The 23,036-nt window shown below is 47.3% G+C and overlaps 1 protein-coding gene across 4 annotated transcripts in view; it reads right to left on the bottom strand.

The window, feature by feature from the left end:
- The window catches only part of Arhgap22 (Rho GTPase activating protein 22), a 158,176-nt gene that overhangs the window by 68,638 nt on the left and 66,502 nt on the right, over positions 1 to 23,036 (bottom strand). For all 4 annotated transcript variants that reach the window (XM_021643468.2, XM_021643463.2, XM_021643465.2 and 1 more), the window contains one exon: positions 12,701 to 12,788. In XM_021643468.2, the coding sequence (XP_021499143.1) occupies positions 12,701 to 12,788 (88 nt within the window). The remainder of the gene's footprint in view (positions 1 to 12,700; positions 12,789 to 23,036) is intronic.

The raw sequence follows: 23,036 nt of genomic DNA, 5'->3' as shown, positions 1-23,036 counted from the left end.
TAAAGAAGCTAAACAAAAAGGAAGACCCTAGGGAAGAGGCTCAGTCCTCATTCAGAAGGACAAACATGATAGACATCAGAAGCAGGAAAAGACAGGGAACAGGACAGGAGCCTACCACAGAGGACCTCTGAAAGACTCCACTAATCAATGTATCAAAGCAGAGGCTGAGACTCATAGCCAAACTTAGGGCAGAATGCATGGAATTTTAGGGGGAGATAGAAAGACCTGGAGGGGACAGGAGCTCCAAAAGGAGACCAAAAGAGAAAAAAAAAAAAAAACTGGGCACAGGGGACCTTGCAGAGACTGATACCCTAACCAAGGACCTTACATGGAGAGGACCTATAGCCCCTGCTCAGAGGCAAACGCCTCTTAAAGGCCACACCCCAGGCTCAGAGAATACTGATTGGGTCCCCTCCTTGCAGAGAAGTAGGCTCAGAGCACTGCTCCCACAAACCATTCACAACCTATCCTCAACAGATTTTGTTTTAGCTGGTCCAGATGGGGGCCCAGGATCAGTATTTCTAACACGTTCCCTGGTGTGGTTGACAGAACTGACCCATTAGGCATACACAGAGGATGGACCTAACGGGCAGCCTGGCCCCTGAGTGCCTGGGCTAAAGCTTCCTAGATGGAGGACCCTAAGAATCCCTAAGGACTTGGATCCCTAAGGTAACCCGGGTCATTCAACCCCCATCTTCTAATCCTTTGCCACCTTGCTCCCCACATCCTAATTTTACCCAGGGTTTTATATCCACCTTCATTTTGCACTGGCATGCACCACACCTCCTCTGTATACCAGCCTCCTGGTTTGGCACTTCTGAGCGCTTTGTCCACACTCCTTGCTAGTCCAAGGTTGTGGTCTCCATCACTCGCCAGGGTTTCTGTTGGCCCCTGCTAACAGTGGTACCTGGAGGAGGTCTCACTGGGACTGGAGCCTGACTTTGAAATAGTGACCGTTCTGTGCCTCAGTTTCCACATCTACAGAGCACACGGGTGCTGTCCATTCATTGCAGAGTCAGGATACACAGTCACTGTGCAAGCTTGTGAGTGAGGTGCTGTGTGACTGTGCAACTCAATGTGTGATGGTGAGATCAGGGTAACTGCAGACCGTCATTTGAGACAAATGCCACTTTTTGGGTCTGGAGGACGCAAAATCTGTCCACTAGCCATTTTGTAAACTATAATTAATTGTTGTTAACCATAGTTCCTTTACGGTGCCATCAAACGCTCAAAGCTATTCCTCTTCTCCAACCACACTCTTGGCTGCACATGCTGGGGATTCACTCCCACTCTTTCTGCAGAGAAACTGTCCCTTTAACGACCTCATGCTGTTTGTGTCCTGCAGAGATGTGAATTAGGAGACAGACTCTTCTCCTTTGCTGTCCCAGTGACATGGGCAGTGACACCTGAAGGAACAGCAGATGGCCTTTAATTCTGGCAGTCAGCAGACACATACCCGGACCTGGTCTTGTGTCAGCTGTGTAGGACCTCACAAAAGACAGGCAGATCTGTGAACAGCCACGGAGGTCGGTGGTTGAGTGACTCACATAAAGTCAGGAAGTGTCAACTAAACTATAATATTATACAGCATGCATATTTAGACAACCAGATTGCCAGGCCATAGCTTTGGTGGGATAATAGAGACGACCCCCAACTACTTCATTTTCTAAAGATCTCTTTATTTATTTGATGTAGATGAGTGCTCTATCTGCGCGTACACCTGCACCCCAGAAGAGGGCATTTGATCCCTGTGTAGTGGCTGTGAGCCACCATGTGGTTGCCAGGTATTGAACTCAGAACCTCTGGAAGAGCAGACAGTGCTCTTAACCTCTGAGCCATCTCTCCAGCATTCACTTTTAATCATTATACAATGTATTTTTAATAGACACAGAGGAATTGTGTGTTTCTGTGGCAGCCTGTGTGGCCTTTCATTTCAGTGTGTGATGGTAAATCACGGTAACCGCAGATCACTTCTTTGGGTGGAAAGATATTCAGAATCTCTCCACTAGCTATTTTGTCCTATTTAATTAATTGTTGTCAGTAATAGTTGTGCTATCAAACATCAATTATTATGGGAGAAATTATTCCTCCCATCAAACTGCACAGGCTCTCTAAACCTTTCTCCACCTCTTCCCAGCCTCTGACAACCGGTATTTTATTTTGCTTTTCCTCAAGATCATCTTTTTAGCTCCCACAAGTGAGGACACACTTATTTCGCTTTACTTGATGATCTCTAGTCCTGTCCATGTTGCCACAATGACAGGATTTCATCTTTCACAGAAAGTGCTTTCTGATTGGCCTACTCAAGACAAATGGCTGTTTAATCCTCTGATAGAGACCATGACCTCCATTGTAAGGATGGAGGTGAAGGCCATTTTCCATGGTACCCTCCCTGTAAAACAAGGTTCTAGCTGAAGGTCTCCGATGTACTGCAGTGGGATTTGTTGGGAGCTGAGACCCTTGGGGAGCCATTGCTGCAGATCATGCTGAGCAAAGCTCTCAGCAGGAGAAACAGAGAGCTGAAGTTACTGGTCCAAGTTCTCCCTCCCAAACAGTGACGAGTTAGTGATGTGAGTCAGGCCTGTCTGATTCCAAAGCCCAGACTCCTCACCACATATTCTCCTTCGACCCCCCTTCTTGTCTTTTTGAGTGTTTTGCCGAACACCTAGCCTCTGCTAGGAGGCACCCTGAGCTCCTCCTCTTCATGATCAAGCTTCCCAGTGTGGCTTCTGTCATCCTGCAGCTGCTAGCACCTTAATGTGGCTAGTCCAAAGAAGCAACCAAATATAAAAAGTTTTTTTTTTTTACATTTATGTCAAAAACTCTGACATTCAATTTGATTATTAGGAATAATTAAGTATGTTTAGAATAACCTTGGGCATGCCTGTACTTCTTGAACTCCTAGGAAATCCAAATCTGGAGTAAGAACTTCTGATGAAAATTAGTATTTAAATCCATGACAGAGTGCTTAACCCTAAATGGGAAATCTATTTCCTTCACACCAAGGAAGATGGGAAAGGAAAGAATGAGAGATGGGAAGGAAAGAATGTAAGTGCCAGATGATGGGGAGATGTGCAGCTAAGTACAGCTCCTGGACATGGCGTGACTCACCCACGAACTCACTGAAGCTCCGGTCTCCTGCACAAGACTGGGCCTGAGCACATCTCATCGTCAGTGGGGCGCTGCTCCCCAAGGTGTTTTTGGTAGCTTACGCTTGCTAGGGGAGGGGTGTCATTGTCATTGGTGGTGTAGACACTGATCCCCACCAGCACCCCTGCCACCACCCCTGCTCTTGCAAGCAACCCTGATTAAACTCAATGGCCCACATAGAGAGAAGCCGGGGAAATAGGCAAGACTTGCTGGGACAAAGATGGGGCTGCTGAGGTAGGGTAACGGGGGAATGGAAACAATTGAAATTAGCTACATTGATGTAGGAAACGTGTGAAGAACAAAAATATATAAAAGGGAAGGAGAAAACAAAATTTTGAGTGTCCAAATCGAGACCCACCCAAAGTGAAAAACTCATTAAACTTAGAAAGAAAATTAAAATAATTTAGTGGGGTCTAGAGGTGTGATAGAGGATGTACCAGCTTGCTCCAGGCTCTGGGTTCAACCCTGGAACCCCTCCCCACCATTTCACTAACGTTGGAGTGATAATACTTGGAATCCCGTGAGCTGAACAAAAATGCTATTAAAAATACTTTTACCTGGCATTATTCAGTTTCTTCTTTTATGGACGGTGGCTCCTAGCAAGCAATCTAGTGACAAGCACAACTTTGCTTATGGGTGTTGTTCCCCAAAGGACATCAACCTTGGGAGTTTCTGGCACCAGGTCCTGTGTTTAGCTTGAGTCTAAGACAGTAGGAGGCCAGACTGAGAGGCAGGAACGTGCAAGTGACTCCAGAATTTGCTGATTCTCCCACACTTGCTGGTGGGAGTTCCTAATTCCATTTTTAGAAATGGCTCAGTATCTGGTGGTCTGCAGGCTAATGCAGTGGGATTGCACAGGGTCGGGCCGAGATGCATGCTGGCTGGTACCAGGTGCGGAGATAGGACCGTATCAGCCTCCCTCCCTGCTTGGCCCACTGCAGTAATCAGAGTTGTTCCTGGCATGTCAGACACACAGTATCACTCTCCCTCTACAGAGTACTCGCTGGTGCTGGCTCCCCGTCAAGGTCAGGTCTTAGAGATAGCAGAGTCCAGCCCTCCAGGCTCTTCTAAACTGCTGGCTGGATCAGGACAGGCAGCTGTGAACTCTAGGCTGGAGGGCAACCTTCAGCAGTGGTCAACCTACCCAGAATAAGTCATCCACCTCCATGACCCCAGAGCAGCTCCTGACCCCTGAGCAGCCCTGCTGCCTGGTCCTTCGTTACAGCTCCCAATATCTGGTTGATTCTGTGTGGTCCTATAGCTTTCTCGTCAATTCTTCCTTTGCAGGCATTAGCTAGAGTTAGCTTCTGGTTCCCGCCCCTGGGATCCTTTATGAAGTATGCTGAGCAATGGACACTTGAGATCCCAGCCAGCTACTTGGCTGAAAGCCCAGGGTTCTGGTCTACATCCATCAACCGACCTACTTCTCTGTGGAAGCATCGTGTGAATGCTGCAAGAGGGAAGTTAGCAAGGAGTTTCAGCACTTTACTGGCTAGTTAATTCACAGCATCACATGGGGACTGGCCTGCCTGGTGCCTTTCCACGCTCAGCCCCGAATGCCAGAGCAGGCCCCTTGCTCCTTGGCCCTTTCTTGTGGGTTTAGAGGGAGGTCTAAGCTGGGCTTAGGGGAAGAAACCCACAATACTAAGAAGTCCTCATGGGATCAAGTGTGGGCACAGGCAGGAGACGGTTTGCCAGGATATTGCTGGGGTGAGAAAAGTCTAATGGAAGATGCAGCCTCTTTGTGGAGGACCTGGCTCCTTCAGGCCTCAGAGGGCTGATCAGAGACAGGGCTCTGGCCTAGAGCTAGCTCAAGGTGTAGCTCCTCTAGCCTCTGGCTCTGGGATAGCAAACTATGAGGTTTGCTGAAGTGGAGGTTTCTTGCCCATGGAGTATTAGCACAGGCTAGTTCTAGGTGAGCTCAGCATGGCAGCGGGTGACCTCCGTGTAAAGAATGCACACAATAAATATTTAGCTGTCTTGCACCCAAATCTTGTCCTACAACTTCAGAAAACCAACAGCTATTATTTATTAATCATGAAGAAGTCATGCTAATTCTGCTTTTGAGCCCTACTCTCCCAGGCCAGCACTGGGAAAAGGTCCCCCACCCTTTTGTTTTGTTTGAGACAGGGTTTCTCTGTGTAGCCTAGCCTGTGTAGATCAGGCTGGCCTTGAACTCACAGAGAGCTGCCTGCCTCTGCCTCCCAAGTGCTAGGATTACAGAAGTGTGCCAATACACCCGGTAAGGGCTCCGCTTTTCTGTTGCAACTTCGAGGGGTTCAGAAAAGGACTATGGTTTTTGGACCCAGGTGTTCATCTGACATTTTCATCTGTAGTCACTGAGAGCTGTCACTCCCCTTACCTGCTTGACGGCAGGGTGTCTGTCTGGGTCAGGACCCAGTAGAGGTCAAAGAATAACTTTCAGGAGTCCCCGCTCCCCAACACACACACACACACACACACACACACACACACACACACACACACCATAAAGAAGTTCATCTTGGATCAAACTCAATTTGCCAGCTCGGTGTCAGGCATTTTTAACACATAACCATTTCACTGGTCCCATTATCACACTTCTGCCCCAGGAAAACTCCCTTCCCTCACAGTTTCCTCTTTGCTTGGGAACTTGACTTGCAAGAACCACAGTTCTTGCCACTTTATCCAGGAATCCCTAATAGTGGTACCCACATCTGGGTCTTCCCCTCAATATAATTCAGCCATCACTCTTTTTTTCTGTTCCTGTTAGCGTATCTTGTTCTAGTGTGTGTGTGTGTGGGGGGGCAGTGTCTGCCTTCCTGACTATCTGCTTGACCCTCACAACTCTGTGGTAATGAGACCGTGTCTCTGTGACTTTTAGGTAAATCACTCCTTAAGCAGCATTGGCTGGTCTATCAACTTTCATAAAGCCAGCCTTGTTATCACTCCTATGCTCACAGAATCCCTCACACTGATGTAAGGCCATGTGACTTCCTTATGTCTAACTAGCTAGAAGTAATAAAGCCTCTTCCAGGACTAGACCAGTGCCTAGCCTGAAGACAACCTGGATGCTCAGACAAAGCCTGAAGGCAGGAAGATGCATCGTGGCCAACTCCCTGTCAGTCAGAAGTGTTCATTGTTGACTTTAGATAAAAGACAGGCAGTTCTGTTGTATCAAGATCCTATGACTTGCAGATGGCTACAACAGTTAACCCACTTCTTTAATATAAAGATAATATATTATATACTTCTTTAAAGGCATGGTAGTGCATGCCTTTAATCCCAGCACCTGGGAGGTAGATGCAGGCTGATCTCTGAGTTTGAGGCCAGCCTGGTCTAGAGAGGGAGTTACAGAACAGCCAGAGCTACACAGAGAAACCCTGTCTCTCTATACAGATATTATATCATATGTGATATCACATCATCTATGTCAATTAGCAGTTAACCTAATACGAAGGAGCTAGAACTCATGTGAAAGTAGACAGGTATCAACTGAGTTATTTTCCTTGTAACTGCCTCTGAACCCTCGTATCCTGAGAGTTCCAGCAGTGTCCTTCTCTCTCTTCTCAGCTGTGGGGTCAATGATCCCATGGAGGCTTTGCCTTCTGTACTGCTTGGGAAAAGGATGCTTTGGGCCAGGTGTGCAGCTGCTCTCCTATTTGTATCACACTCTAATCTGATTCACCTTGTCTGGTCACCATGAAAACTACAGAGGCCAGCTGCAGTGGCATATGCCTTTAATCACACAGGAGGCAGAGGGAGGTGCATCTCTACGGAGTTTAATGCTAGTCAGGTTTATGTAACCAGTTCTAGGCCAGACAAGGCTACAAAATGAGACTCCATATCACACCGCCCCAAAATACACATATTAGGCAATCCAAGCAAGAGAAAAAGTGCTGGCAAGCACACTTTCAGCATCCCTGAACTTAATACGTAGTGACCTGAGTGTTGCATACACTGAGTAGGCGGGCATGGAGCCATGGACCATAGCCAGACAGGAGGAGGCCTGCTGACATGCATGTGCCCAATGCCACCGTCCTCCTGTGCCCTGCTCAGTGGCTGGACCTGTGGTTCTCCGGCTCTTTGTCATCAGAGGTGACTGAAAGGGTTGCTAGGAGATGCTTGAAGATGGCCTGCAGCACAGGAGGGGTTTTTACCATTGGCGGGTTTGTCCACTAGATGGCACTCACAGCATTGTTGTTTTTAAATGTTGAGTTCAGTTCCCAGCAACCACATGGTGGCTCACAACCACCTGTAATGAGATCTGGTCCCCTCTTCTGGAGTGCAGGTGTACATGCAGGCAGAACACTGAATACAAAAGAAATATTATTTAAAAACTTTTTTTTTTGTTTCACAGCTTTCACTTTCTATGGGGTTGAAGGCTACAACAGGATCTATGAATTAAATTTAAGTAGAGGATGAAACATATCCTAAGAATGATCACATTTCCAAGGGCTATCAGGTTTTTCTTCTTGGCAGATGAGAGTTCCCAGAGCAGAATGAGGGACTGTCCCAGGCTCCTCCTGACGGGCCCTGTGCCTGCCAGAACACTGTCAATGATTCTTTCCTTTTTCCTCCGATCCTGCCATTGATTCCAGGGACACCGGAGCCAAGCTTCAGTATTAGGTGTCCTTCTGTTCTTTTCATCTCTCTATGCCCAAGACCTATCACTTAGGCACTTTCAAAATGGTGGGGAAGGTCTCCCCATACAGATCAGCCCTCTCCTACCCAGCCTTTCGTTCGTCCATTTCAGTGCTCGGAGACACCAACATGGTCCCTCACAGCCATAATTGCTTTCTCTGCCCCTAGGGAATTGGCCTCAACCTAGGAAGCAAGGTACTTGACTTGTCTCGAGCTCAGGATAGCAATGTCCTCGGATTCTTAAGGTCAGAAGTTGTGCCATGCTCTCCCCAGGGTCCCTGCAGACCAGTTCAAGATCAGGGACATACCAGGAATTACTGAGTTGTGAGTGAGAAGGCTCATTGAGTTTCGTATGGTTACTCAAACTTCCCTTCTTTTATTCCTTTTTTCCTAGCCCATGCTGGCCTCAAAATTATAATCCTCCTGCCTCAGCTTTGTCATAGTGGACATTACAGTGCTCACTGCCATTCTGGGCGCAAACTTTATTATTATTGTTATTATTATTATTATTATTATTATTCCTTTCCTAGTCACAAGGCCCCCGCCTGGAACCTTAGTTGGGAACTGTAGCCACATAAAGCTCAGCCGAGGGGTGGCTGACCTAACGCCTCAGGGCTGCCACACCTTTATGGGCTCCAAAGGGAATGGGATATTTACAGCTGTAGCCAACACCTCCTGAGTCCCTTGGGGCTAGGTTGTAGGATGTCCTGCGGAGCCCATGGGAAGAAGGGAGGAAGGCCAGCCTCCCCAGGGTCCCCACCAGCACTGGTGTTCAGTTCTTCCTGCACATGGATGTGCAGTGCTCAGAGCCCAAAGGGTCCCTTGCCCACCACTTCTGCCTTTCCAGGGTGACCTCTGTACCTCCCTGCTTGAGAGCTCCCTACTGAGCTCTCAAGTAGGCAAAGCAGTATTGCAGATGTGCGCAGTTCTGAGAACCACATGAATCTGGTGCTTGGTCAAGCAATAGTTTCTGTGCTGGGAAAAGAGGTCCTTGAGCTTTCCTTCCTGACATCAGGGCCCCAAACCTCACAGCTGAAGATCAAAAAGATTCAGAGTCAGGTGCCCAAGTTCCAAGGTAGCCTGGGTGCATGGCAGGCCTAGGTTTGGGTCCCTACCAATTCTCATGTTGAGTTTTTAAGACACAGTGTGAGGTATTAAGAGGGAGTTCCCCTGGGTAAGATAATCAATCCTCATTCAGAAAGGCAAACGGAACAGACCACAGAAGATGGAGAAAACAGGGAACAGGACAGGAGCCTACCACAGAGGGCCTCTGAAAGACTCTACCCAGCAGGGTATTAAAGCAGATGCTGAGACACATAGCCAAACTTTGGGCAGAGTGCAGGGAATCTTATGGAAGAAAGGGGAGATAGAAAGACCTGGAGGGGACAGGGGTTCCACAAGGAGAGCAACAGAACCAAAAAATCTGGGCTCAGAAGTCTTTTCTGAGACTGATACTCCAACCAAGGACCATTCATGGAGATAACCTAGAACCCTTGCACAGATGTAGTCCATGGCAGCTGAGTGTCCAAGTGGGTACCCTAGTAAGGGGAACAGGGACTATCTCTGACATTAACTGATTGGCCTGCTCTTTGATCACCTCCCCCTGAGGGGGGAGCAGCCTTACCAGACCACAGAAGAAGACAATGCAGCCAGTCCTGATGAAGCCTAGGGTCAGATGGAAGGGGAGGAAGACCTCCCCTATCAGTGGACTGGGGAAATGGCATGGGAGGAGAAGAGAGAGGGAAGGCGGGATTGGGAGAGGATGAGGGAGGGGCTACAGCTCTGAACAAAGGGAATAAACTGTAATAAAGAAAAAAGAAAAAGAAAAAAAAAGAAACACTCTAAGTCTATAAAAATTCAAAAATGAGGGGGTCCCCCAAGAAGCCATCAGGTCCAGAAGGCTCTGGACCCTTACTCTGGACTGATCTACTCATGGATTATCACCATGGGTCTGTCACAAAAGCTAGCTTTTCCTGCATCTGGTACTACTTTGCCAGGTGATGTTTCACAGTTACTTTGGAGTTCTGCAGATTCCCTATTGTTGGGGACACAAAGGTCCTTGCACCCGCACATCACTAGGGAAATCAAAAATGTTAAACACACAGAGGCCTCTCCTCTCCTTAACGGAGAAGATAAAATACCTGTTTTCCCGCCCAGAAGGCTAGGAGTGGATTTTGTTAAGACCTGGTGACCTTTTTGCTATCTGTGAAGGCAGCCCTCACCCAAATTTCCCGGCATCATTATCCCGGACTCTGCCTCGCTAGACTGTTACCCATCCTTAGGGGAGATGTCACACGTACTCTATGGCCTGCTGACCTTTACGCTACCTTGGTGAGAGACTATGCTAGATTCTAGGCCTTTGCTAGAGCCCACCCTTATGGTCACACGTGGTTTACACAGGAGTTTCTATGTAGTCACACAGCTCTATTGTTCATATGGAATTGGAACGATTGAAGCTGGAAACTTTGCCCCAAACTGTAGTGTGTTTTAAATGTGCTGACAATGAACCGCTTGGCATTAGACTCCCCAAAGTCTGATTGACAAAGTCAATCATTCTCATCTCTTCTTGGGTTCTCTTCCCTGCCTAGATACCTGCAGGGTCTCCCTCATCCTGTATGCGAGAAGGTGTGGCCCCTTCAGCCTCCATCTCCTGGTCCCCAGGACATGATCTGAACATAGTTTTATTAGTTGGAATGTTTGTGTGTGGGGGTGACCTCAGGCATGAACAATATGTGTGGAGGTCAACTATTCAGAGTCAGTTCTCTGTTGTTGCCTTAGGAGATCTCAAGATGGAGCTCAGGTGGTCAGGCCTGCACAGGAGCACCTCTATCCACCACACCATCTTGACAGCCCACTTTTCTTCTTTACGAATCTCCCAATCTAGGATTTAGTTGTAGCTACAAAAGACAAAGGCAGAGAGCTTCGGCCCTGCTCCTAATCGGCTGTGCACCGGGGCACAGGTCTCTAAGGTCTGTTTCTGGAAAGCAGGTTTAAAACAGGTTTTAAGTACTGTGATAAGCAGAACAATGGCTTTCAAAAATGTCCATGTTTTTACTCCCACAACCTTATGAATATATTGCTTTATGTGAAAGGCAGAATAACAGGGTCACAAAGCATCCATTTTCCAATTCCCATAACCTTATGAATATGCTGATTTCCGTGACAAAAACCTCCTCCTTCCAGATAGAGAAATCCTAACAAATAGTTCTAACTCAGATTAGGAGCACGGCACTGGGGACTCCCAACTCACCCTTGGGACACATGGCCAGTGCCTTTCTGTCAATATGGACCGAAGGCCCTGAATTCCACCGAGCGCTCCTGGCCAGCTGCTCCCCAGCCCCAGAGGCTGCACCCCAGACTTCCTTTCCTGGGCCCTTAAGTCCTCAGTGCCCCAGGTAATAGTGTCCCCTCTTCTCTATTGTCCCTGCAGACTTGTGGTTCCTGTCTCACAGTCAACTAAGCCTTTGCTTTTTAATTTGTGCTCCAAGACCCACCTGTCTATACCTTCTAAGCACAACTTTAAAACCAAGACTGGGACTAAAATCATGCGCCTGAGAAGTGTATATTTGTACTTTCATTCTGCCATGTCTCCCAGAATCCCCAGGATAGTGGCCTTCAGGTTTCTGGCCGCAGCCTGGGCCCAGCTTACCCCTAGGTAGACAGCAAGAGCCATGTTATTTCCTCATGGTGTTTGGGGTGCTTCCTACACCTCTCTGCGGTTGTAAATTTACTGACCCACAGACTGACCCATGGAGTGTCTTGAACACTCAGGGCTTCCCAGAGGAAGTATCTAGCCCACCCCCTGCAATAACTCTTCCCATCACGCTGGTGGTCTCTTTCCTCAAGTCTCTGCAACTGTCCTCAGGGACCTCTGTCCGCAGATGTGAGACAGGCCAGAGATGCCAGGCTTAACCCCAAAGTGTGTATCTTTCAAGGGCTTGCTGGGGGAAGCTGGTGAAAAAGCCACCCATCACCCGGATAAGGCACCTTTGAGGCCCTCCATACACCACCTCAGATGGCCCAGTGAGACAGAGCTGTCATTACATCAGTCCACTTCCCTAGCACATCCTGGCTGCTCCTTTCCCTGTGCCCTTCCTCACGCTCTGGCGGACCACCTCTAGAACACATTGCCCAGGTCTTGTCTCAGGCTCTGATTCTGGTGGAGGACAAGGGAAATAAACACCCTGGCAAAATGGGCCCTGCTGTAACAGCAGGGCTTGCGCGATATGTAAGTACTTAGCTCAGTAGGGACCACATTGAACAATCTGGAACTGTAAAAAACCTCTTCTGTAACTGCCAATAGGACAATGGGTCCATGGGGATTGTCTCCTCCTGTCGCACTGTAATTCTTCTTTGGGATTCACAATAAGTCTATGGTGGCCTTCTGAACCGGCTGACCCTTGACGGTGAACTTATTTCCAAGTGTAAGTTTGTAGCTTCACCGAAAGGGAGTGGTTCTCAACCTGTGGGTCAAGACCCCCTCGGGGAATCAAAGATCGGTTATCCTGCATATCAGGTATTTACACTACAATTCATAACAGTAGCAAAGTTACAGTTATGAGAAGAGCAATGAAATAATTTTATGATTGGGAGTCACCAGAACATGAGGAACTGTATTAAAGGGCTGCAGCACTAGGAAGTTCAGAACTACCCCCTAAAGCATCTTTGTTTACTTGCTTGGGCTTATCATGAGTGTAAAAAAAAAAATCCACATTTTCTCTTATCCAAGAAGTAATTATCTAAACAACAGGCAGGATTTTCTGATTTCTTCCCCCCAGTGTTTTCTAGCTTTGGCCCATATTTCTCCCTTAGCTTGGGGACACTGTCAGTACTCCTGAAAGAAATAGAATGGTGGGAGCAGGAGCAGAGTCCTGCTCCAATGGGGCCTCCAGGAACCCCCTCACACACACCAGCACCCTGGGCCTACCTGGTGTGATCTCAAACAGGTGCTTCCCTGGGTCCTCAGGGTCTGGAAGAAGTTCAGTCACTTGTGTCCCTTGTAGAGAAATAAATCCCTGAAATGGAGACAAACACAGAAAAGAAACCTGAGAAGTCTGGGAAAGGGCTCCTTGGAGTCGAGGGTGGCACTAGAAAAGAGCCCAGCCTTTCTCCTGGCAAGGGAGGCTGGGTACCAGGGGGGAAGGATGTGTGCCCTTGCTGCTGCCTGGGACCAGGCACACACAGCTGGAGGGTGGGGAGGGCTCTTCAAATAAGGGGTGGGCTCAAGGGATAGGCCAGGACGTCCAGGTATCAGACTGGGGAAAGTAAGACTCGGGCCGGGAAGACAGAGCTGGGTGCTCCTGCCATCCCTTGCCTCCCCATTCCAAAGGCTCACTGGGGTGTGCTGGGCCAGTAAGAGTCCATGGAAGAAAAGCTAGAGTTTGAGAGCCCTTGAGGTGACACAGGGGACAGACAGCATCACAGACCTATCTGAGTTCAGCTTGCCATGGCCAGGCAGGATGAGGTTTCCCTCTTCTCTTATTTTAGTTTTATTTGTGTATTCAATTAATTATTAAGAGATTATCGTTGCGGCGCTGGGGGTCGAACCCAGAGCCTCTCATACTCTCGGCACATGCTGTGCCATTGAGCTGCATCTCCAGCCTCATGTACTTCTTTACCTACAGGACAGGAGTCACCAACATATACAAAGTCACCAGCCTAGACAGTGCCATCTTTCCATCACAGGCAAGCACAGTTGTCCCTTGGAATTCACAGTGTATTGGCTCCAGGACCCCTTAGATGCTTTCTCTGAAGCTCAGTCTCTATGTCTGTATAACGGGACAATGACCCTCTTTTCTCCTCACACTAGTTCCTCATAGGGCTGTTCTGAGCAGAGATAAATTCGATGCTTGGGATGTCCTGACAGTAGGCCCTGGCACTGCGTGTGTGCTTGTTTTAAGACACGGTCTTAGCTCTGGCTGGTCTGGAACTTATCACGTAGAGCAGGCTGCCCTTGAGCTCATAGAGATTTGTCTGCCTCTGTCTCCTGAGAGCCATGATTAAAGGTCTGTAGCACCATGTCGAGCTGAGAAACATGTTAGCTAAGGAAATCTCTCTGTATGTCTGGGCTCCACACCCAGCTGGGGAACATATCCATGAGTCTGCACTTGCCCAGGTAGGAGGCTCAGTGTCTGCTTCACCACTTCCCATCCCTGCTTCTAGGCCTGCTAACAGAAACTCTACTCTTAGGCCAATGCCATCTCAGTGAGTCCTCATAATGTCCTCATGGGGGACTCTATGTCCTGTTACACAGATAAGAAAGGTGAGGGAAGGAAAGGTGAAGCATGAACCTGCAGCTGAGTCAGCTCTTTCCAGGCAAATCCTGGCCAAAGCAGGGTAATGGGAGCCTTATGTCTGCTGGTATCGCTTCAGGGACATATGGAAATGCCTCTTCTTATTTAAGTAACATCAAGGCAGAATGGGATCGGTATCCACAGATGCTTGCTCTAAGGAAATTATAGCAGTAAGTCAGGGATCCAGCTGGTAATTTCTGTAACTGAATTACTGGTTGCATTCTTGCTAGGGAACCTGGGGCTACAGGGAATAAATTAGGACAGCAGCCTCAGGGTGCGGGAACGTGTTCATTAGAGGGCGTGGGCGAGGTCCATCAACTGGGTCTCCGCACTTGCTGTGTCTGTAACCGGCTCTGTGATGGGTACTTTGCTGTGCATTTCCCCTCTGCCTCGATAACTGTCATCCACACAATGGGATTAACAATATCCTCACTGCCATTACTTTCTACTGAGGCTAAAGCGAAAAGCAGAAATAGCTTCTGTTGTGGGAAATGGTGCCATGTTCCTGGCTCCTATGCCTACATGATTGATCTAGAAGCCCTGTGGGGCAGGTGCTGCTATTACTGCCTCCCTGCACTGGAGGAGAGAAGTGGAGGAGGCCAAGTGCAGGCTCCCGTCTCTGCTGCCAGCAAGGGTAAGCTGGGATTGAGTTCTCACTCCCCACTCCACTCCCCACCTGTGTGATACCAGCTTCCCACCAGCGCAGCTTGCTTCCGAGAAGCCGCTGCGGGAGAGCCAGAAGGGCACTTTGGGATCCATCAGTTCCTCTGTACTTCAGTGAATCTCTATACGGCCTCATCACGGCAAGGGACCTTGGCACCAACCTATGGCTCCACCGAACATCGCATCCCCAACCTTCCCACAAGTCAGGGGTGAAGCTTTGATCTGAGGGCATAGGGAGGGGGTGGGGCAAGGTGTGGTGATCTCACAGGTCTGCTCTCCTGATAGGCGGTGCGGTACCGTGTTCACACTGCGGTGAAAGTATCTGTAAGCACCAATCATCCCTTGTGCTTGCCTCCCAAGCTACGCCAGAGCTTGTTGGAACACAGAGGTCTGGGCTTGTGTGGTCTGACAATAAAGGAAACAAAGCACCAGTTTATATGTTTGGCATCCTCTGTAGTACACAGTTCTTTTTCCTTTGTGGCCAGTCACACGATGTCACTGAATGTGGGGTTGGGAAGGGATTCGCTGCAGTGTTTGCCTCACACGGTCACCTCAGAACACAGAGCACAGTCAATGGAGCCAGTTGAGAAGGGGAGCAGATGAGAGCTGATTTCTTACTTTTGCTATTTTTTTTTTTAAGTACAACTGATTTAATTGGGGTCCTGGATGAATTAACTGCTCATCACGGCCCATCTGTTCAGAGTAGCGCTGGACTCCGCCTTGGAGTTTTGAATTCTACAGTTCTGGAGAAAGTAGCTGAATTTGTATTTCTTCTCAATTTTCTGATGTTGGTGGCCCCAAGAATATGCTTTGAGACCTGCTGGTCTGGAGTTTAGTCCTTACCTAAATTTGTGTCTCCCCCCCCCAACTACCCGTAGAATAACAACTTCATGGGGCCACTGTGACAAGGCCACGGCTGGTGATCTACTCCAGAGAGAGGGGCTTTGGGTGAAATCCTGTGCCCCAAATATGTGGGCCACAGGGACAATGAGTATCTGCTTCTGTAGGGCAGGAATATGGAGATGGATTTGTTGAATAGTCTCAAGGCTTTATAAGGAGACAATCAAAATACAGAAACCTGAAAGCTTGAAGGAGACCAGAGATATGCTTTCAAGTTGCCTCACTCGGTGGAATCCGTAAAACATACCCAGACTCCTGAGGTACAAAGCACGGTGTGAGTGCGTGACGAACGCAGCAGGGGGGTTAACTAAAATCTGACTCTTCAGAGGAAAACATACTTACTGAGTTTGAAAACCAGAATCCGGAGAAAAGATAATCTTAGAAAATGGACAGAAGGGCTGGGAATTGAGGCAGATGCACAGAGCACTTGCCAGGTGTGCGGCAGCCTGGCCAATGGCCCTCAGGACTGAGAAACAGTAGTTGTGATGATACTTGCCTCTAATCACAGCCCTTGGGAGGCAGAGGCAAGAGGGTTAGTAACCCAAGGTCATCCCAACCCAGGACATCCTGGGCTACATGAGATCATGTCTTTAAACAACAACAACAACAGAAACATAAGGCAAAATATTGGTGTTATATGGAATGTTTTCATAAACCAAATATGTCTGTAATTAGAGTCCTTTACAGAGGGGAGAAGACTGAAAAATGTTCGGAGAAATGGTCAAAACCAAACGCATAGATTCATAGACTCCATATTGTTTAAGTACAAAAACCACACTGAAATGTACCTGAAACCATATCAGAATCCAAAGGCTCAAACCCAGTTATGAAAAGAAAGTCCTAACAGGAGCAGCAGAAGCCGGCACAGTGTGCTCAGTGAACAAAGATGAGGATGGCAACAGATTTCTTACCGGAAACAACGCAAATGAGAAGTCTGCCTACCAACATGTTTGAGGTGTTAGGAACACACACGTGTGCAGTAGAGCAGCAACAACCACAACAACACACCCAAACGCATAACCTCCAAAAGCTTAGGTTAAAGAAGAACCTCTAAAGATATACAAAAACGGAAAGAATTTATCACCAGCATGCTCAGCTAAAACAACTGTTAGAGACACTCCCTTAGCAGGAAAATCAGGTAAAAACAAGAGAAGGGTGCCCTGTCTCTGCACTCATCAAGATGGTGTCAAAGTCTTCGCAGTGAGACAAAAGAAAGGAATAAAAAGGGTTACCAAAGGAAGGAAAGAGGTAAAATTATCCCTATCTGCAGATGACATAAATCTGTACTTAAAATATGCTACTGGCTGCACTAGGAAACTTTTATTATTTTATTTTTATAGCATATTTGTTGTGTGTGTCCATGTCCATGCTGTGTGTGGAGGTCAGAGAACTTGTGAAAGTCAGTTTTCTGCTTCCAGAAAACTTCCAGATCCATTGAAGACTTTCAGTAAAGTCACAGTAAACAAAATTAACATAAAAATCGGTTGCCTTTTTGCATACAAATAATAAACTTGCTGAGAAATTTAAAAAAGAAAGAACTATCCCATTCAGCCATAGCTTTAAAGTATAAATATAAGAAAGGAGTTAGAAGGGAGAAAAGGGTAAAATGATGCAAATACAGTGTGTTCATATATGAATTTCTTGAATAAAGGTTACAAACACCAATGGATAAACCTCACCGAGAGATGAAAGACTCTTACAATGAAGCAATAAGATAATGACAAAGTGGCCAGAGAGATGGTTTGTTTGGTAAAATGCTTGCTGTGTCAGCATGAGGTTCTGAGTTAGATACTCCAGAATCCACATAAAAAAACCGAGCATGGTAATATGTGCTTGCATAAAAATCAGTTAAAAGTACATTAAAGACCTTATTTTGAAACCTGAAATGCTGAAACCACTAGGGGAAACACTCGAAAATATTAGTACAGGCACTTTCTGTAAAAGCCTGCTGGTGAGTTGGATCTCCAGAACCCATGTAAAGTTGGCCTCTTTAATCCACATATGGGCCCCCTCTCTCTCTCTCTCTGTGTGTGTGTCTCTGTCTCCCTCACACACATATACACACACACACACAACACATATACGCATATACACACACTTTATTAAATGGTAAGTAATTTTTTTGAAACGAGGCTGGGGATTGCATAGTGGTTACAAGTGCTTGTTCCACAATCATGAGCACCAGAGTCTGGATTCTAGCACCCACATGACAAGTGACAAGCCAGGCTTCCCCTCAAATGCCTTTAACACTAGCTCTGAGGTGGGGCAAGGACAGGAGGATCACGGGGGCTTGCTGGCTTCCAGCCTGCTTGAGACATGAGTTCAAGGTTCAGGGAGAGAACTTGCCTCAGCAGAACAGGTGGGGGTGATAGAGGAGGGCTCCTCTTTGGCCTGTGCCTTGGACACAATTTCTCCCCTGCTGCCACAGCAACACATCTGTAACCACAACTCCTCCTCTTCATGGGATAGAATGCATTCATTCCTTCAGGTGATTATGGCAGGGACAGCTTTGAGGCCAGCCATCGTGCCCCTTAGACTCTATTTGGACCATTGGTCTGTGAATCTACTTCACACATATATTCTATGAAATCTAACAGTGGTCCAAGCATTTTCCTCCCTCCTTCCCTTCCTTCCTTCCTTCCTTCCTTCCTTCCTTCCTTCCTTCCTTCCTTCCTTCCTTCCTTCCTTCCTTCCTGTTTTCCTGCAGTACTGGAGGTCACACTCAGAGCCTTGAGTGTGCTGGGCAAATCTACTACCAAGGCCCTTACCCTTCAAACCAAGTAGTTTTGATGAAAAGTTTTGTGTGTAAATTGAAATACACAGCATGCAGATTTCAAAAACAGAAGGAAAAATGTAAAGTTTCTCAGTAATTTTATATGGTATCACAATGAAATAAAAGTATTTTGACACGCTGGCATAAAGAAACTTTGTTATTAAAAGATAACTCAATAGAAACGCAGGCAAAGAGTAGCAAGAAATTCACAGCACTAGGCAGTGGTGGCACACACTTTTAATCCCAGCACTTGGGAGGCAGTGGCAGGAGATTCTCTGGGTTCGAGGCCAGCCTGGTCTGCAAAGCAAGTTCTAGGACAGCCAAGGCTACACAGAGAAACCCTCTCTTAAAAAACAAAAACAAAAACAAACAACCCCCACGGACATGGTGTGAGTAAGAGGTATGCACATCTTCCTGTACTCACCAAACTGTTGTCTCTAGATCTCTTACAAAACCCAGCACAGCGGGGATGCTCTGCAAATAGTTGTCATGTAATATTGTTTGGAGAATGGAAACAAAGAAAAAAGGCTCTACGTGTCCACATGAGCACAATTATTTTTCTTCTCCAATGTTTTTAATCTGCAGTCAGGTAGATTCACAGCCTCGAAAGATGGAGGGTCAACTAGATTCAGGAAGGGCACAGAATTCTTATACCTCGGGAGGGGGTGGTGAGACATTTTTTAATGTTCAGCCCTATGACATTTTCATCCAGATAAGAACGTTTAAATAATGTTAAGGTTCTAAAAAACAAAAAGGCAGTTAGATTTGTGAAGCCCCTGAGTAATGGGCTGTTGGCATGTGTTTCCCAAAGCTGCTGGCAGCACATCCCCTTCCTGTGTCAGGAGCAGCCCTTCTGCAGTCTGGAATGTCCATCCATCGTGTCCATCCATCACTTCTGAGCAGAGAGCCACAGCCTCTTCATCTGCGAACACTGAGTGTGGCAGGCTGCTCAGCCTTCCTCAGACCAAAACCAAATGGTAACATCACTTCGCATCCTTTGACCAGAGTCTATACCTAGGCAGAACTCTGCCTGCCTGTGTCTAGTGAGACCTCTCATACCCAGGACCTAACTTGTGAAAGACAAACAAGCATCACATCAGAGATGGGACGGGATCACACAGAAACAACCAAGCTGTATCCTCGGAGAGGTCAGGGCTCAGTCCTGGCCCACTGCTTATTGCTACTAGGCACTGGGGCAGGACTTACCTAGCATTTCCCTCTCTGTGGAATGTTTCATGGCATCTTCTTCTAGATGCCTCTGGAGCTTTGGGGTCACACTGGACCTTCAGTTGGTACTTGTGTCACCCACAGAGTCTAAGTATTCTGCTCAGTAATGTGGAGGTGTTTTGAGGATTTCATGAGCTAACTCTTGGCCAGCTCTGGGTCCAGAACCCGGAGAGAGTGTTGTTGTGATTAGTGAATTACAAGGGCAAGTTTGCTTATGATCAAATGTACTAGGACATAGAATATTTGCACACACACACACCATTTAAGGACTATTACTGGTGAGGTGTGGACACGACTCAGGAGTTACAAGTACTGGCTGCTCTTCCACAGGATGTGGGTTCATTCCTAGCGCCCACACTGGTGGCTCACGGCTGTGAGCTCTGTAACTCCAGTTCCGGGGGGGTGGTCCAACCCCCTCTTCTGTTCTCTACAGGCAATGTACACATGCAGTGCAGACACATATGTGCCCATACACATAAAACACGAGAAATGAATTTTAGGAAAAAAGCTATCATGAGGTTTGTTAACATTGTCGTATTATCCCTCACACAGGACTCAGGAAGATGGCTTCATAGGCTCAGGCCTGATTTTCTGACCGCTAGAAGTGAAAATATTTCCGTGGGTCTCCTTGTCATAATACTTCACTGTCATGAAATAAGGTAGGATGAGGATTGGGGGGGGGTCTGAGCTGGCAAGAACAGGGTCCTTCTTTAGAGTGTATGATGTGGTCTGAAGGGGCTCCCCACAGCCCCTCAATCTGTCAGGATCCTGAGGGTTGCCTTAGTGTTGGAGTCTTTGCAATCTTAACTCAGTGCAAACAGCAGAGGGAGGCTTTCTGGGGGTCTTCATTTCTCTCCTTGACAGTGCGAAGAAACCACTTCTGAAGCCCCTCTAGTGACGCTGATGATAAGCTCCTCACAGGCCAAGGTTGGCAGGACTGCACACAGGCTTTTAAAGAGCAACCACTCAGGTTCCTTATCCGGCATAATTCTGACGAGGCCTCAGATCCATCTTCAAAAGCTTTACCCATCTGACACCTCGCCAGGAACCAGACCTCTCCGAACTTGACATAAATAATACAAACCTAAAGGAATCTCATTGCCAAGTAGGGAAGCAGCCTCCCCTCCCTCCTTATCATCCAGGTCTCTGGCCAGGAGCCACCCAGGCAGGCACAGTGAAGAGCAGAGACAAATGAGTGCTTCGGAGAGATGCTCACCTCCCTAAGGAGTGTGGGGAGGGGGGGAGCTGTGTGTGTGTGACTCGGTTGTCTGTTTTCAATAAGACTCCTGACAGTTCAGATTTCAACATGGACCCCAGTGTTCTCCTCATCCACATACCAGGACTGGCCTAGAAAACACTGTGCTTCACACACTGTCTTGGGGCTTCTGTTTTCTCAGGAAAATCTTAGACCAGGGTTGGGGTGTAACTTAGGATCTGTTCTGCAGACATGGGGTTTTGGGTTCTCCACACCTTCTAATTCCCCAGCAGGTCACTTCTTGGGCCATCCAGCTCAGTTATGAACCATTGGAAAATCCAGCTGAGAGTGATGGATGAGTCAAGACACTGGGCTTTGGTATAGCCCTCCAGGACCCTCAGATCTTAAAGCTAATACTCTCGCCCAAAGCCCCAAGAGGTGCCCTTTCCAAGGTGGGAAGGTCAGGCTTGTTCTACAATTAGTTATGTGATAACGCTGAACTCTAAGCTAGACTTCACGTGCCCTGACTCACTACAGTTCACTCTGGGGGAATTCCCTGCAGTTGGAGGCATTCTGCTGGCTGTGGACGTGGTTGTACCAATGGTCACAACAGGCACCCTGGGATTTCCCCCTCTGCCCTCAGCCTGTCACTGTGAGGGCATTCGAATGTCTATTGCCATGTCCGTGAGCTAAGGCTCTTCCACATTGGGAAGAGTGTGTATGGAGCCAGAGCTCATAAGTTCCAGCGTCCTGTGTTAGGATGTCGAGTAGTGTCCCATAGTGCTATGCGGCTAGCGGAGCAGAATGCTAAGCCAGTGATTTCCTAAACTCTTTAGTGTTTATCCTTCCCCAGCAGGAGGGGGAGAGGCAAAAGGCCATGCTGTTTCCTAACAGGCTGGGGGAGGTTCTAGTGCCAGCAAATCTCTGCCTACGGACTGCTGCCGAGAGGTCGAAGGGCGGGAGCACCTGCTGCTAGTGGACCAGGGAGGGAGTGATGCAGCACTAACCGGTCTGGCCCTTTCAAACATGCCCACGACCTTCTCTCCTTCTTCCCTCTCTTCCTTCCCTGCTGGGTCAACCTGGGAGGCCAGAGAGACAGCTGAAGTCAAAGCCTTCCACAGCTGATGTTGCTCCACAGAAAGGTAAACTTTTGCTATGTTTATTATAGATGATCTCAGAGAACGTTAGTGTTGGTTATTTTAACTAATGACATACTATTTTGAGAAAATAAATATTGATGTTGTCTTGAACTACTTACTCCTACAACACACACACACACACACACACACACACACACCATGTATACACATACACACACTCAAAAACGTTCATACACACACATACACAATTCACAGACATGCATGCATGCACACACACACACACACACACACACACACATATATATATATATATATATATATATATACAGACACTCATGCACGTGCACACACATGCACAGTTTTAAACAGTAGCACTATTAAATATTGTATTTCTACATTGGTAAAGCTTCTTTTTTTTCTATAATTTTATTTTTCTCATTAGTTATAAGGTAAAGCTTCTTAATGAAACAATAGTCCCCTCTTACCGCATTTCATTTTCTGCAGTTGCCATCACACACAGTTGGCTGAAAATATGAAGTGGAACAGTCCAGAAACAAACATTTCAAACTGTGTGCTTTTCAGTTAAACAGTTTGATGAAATCTCAAGCTTTCCTGTCCCATGACACATAGCATGTGAATAATCTCTTCTTCTAGCATATCCATGCTTTATGCTATCTTCCCATCTAAATTAGGATTTCTATTGCTATGATCAGGATCTTGATACCAGGACCAAAAGCAAGTTGGAGTGGAGAGGGTTTATTTCTTGTACATTTCCACATCCATCCGTTATTGAAGGAAGTCAGGGCTAGAATTCCAGGCAAGAACCTGGAATTAGAAACTGACGCCAGAGGCCATGGAGGAGCATTGCTTACTGCTTTGCTCTTTGCTCATGGTTGTCTCAGCCTATTTTCCTATACAACTCAGGACCACCTGGCCAGAGGCGGTACCCACAGGGACGTGTCCCTCCCCCCATATCAATTATTAATCATGGCGGGACTTGGAAGACTTGCTTACAAGCCAGTCTTATGGAGGCATTTTCTCAATTAAGATTCCTACTTTCCAGAAATATCTAGGCTTGTGTCAAGTTGACTGAAACCAACCAGCACGGCTCC

Source organism: Meriones unguiculatus, chromosome 9, assembly GCF_030254825.1.
Source record: "Meriones unguiculatus strain TT.TT164.6M chromosome 9, Bangor_MerUng_6.1, whole genome shotgun sequence".
NCBI classification, from domain to species: Eukaryota; Metazoa; Chordata; class Mammalia; order Rodentia; family Muridae; genus Meriones; species Meriones unguiculatus.
The sequence above is the reverse complement of the archived record's forward strand: the minus strand, read 5'-3'. Positions and strand labels throughout refer to the sequence as shown.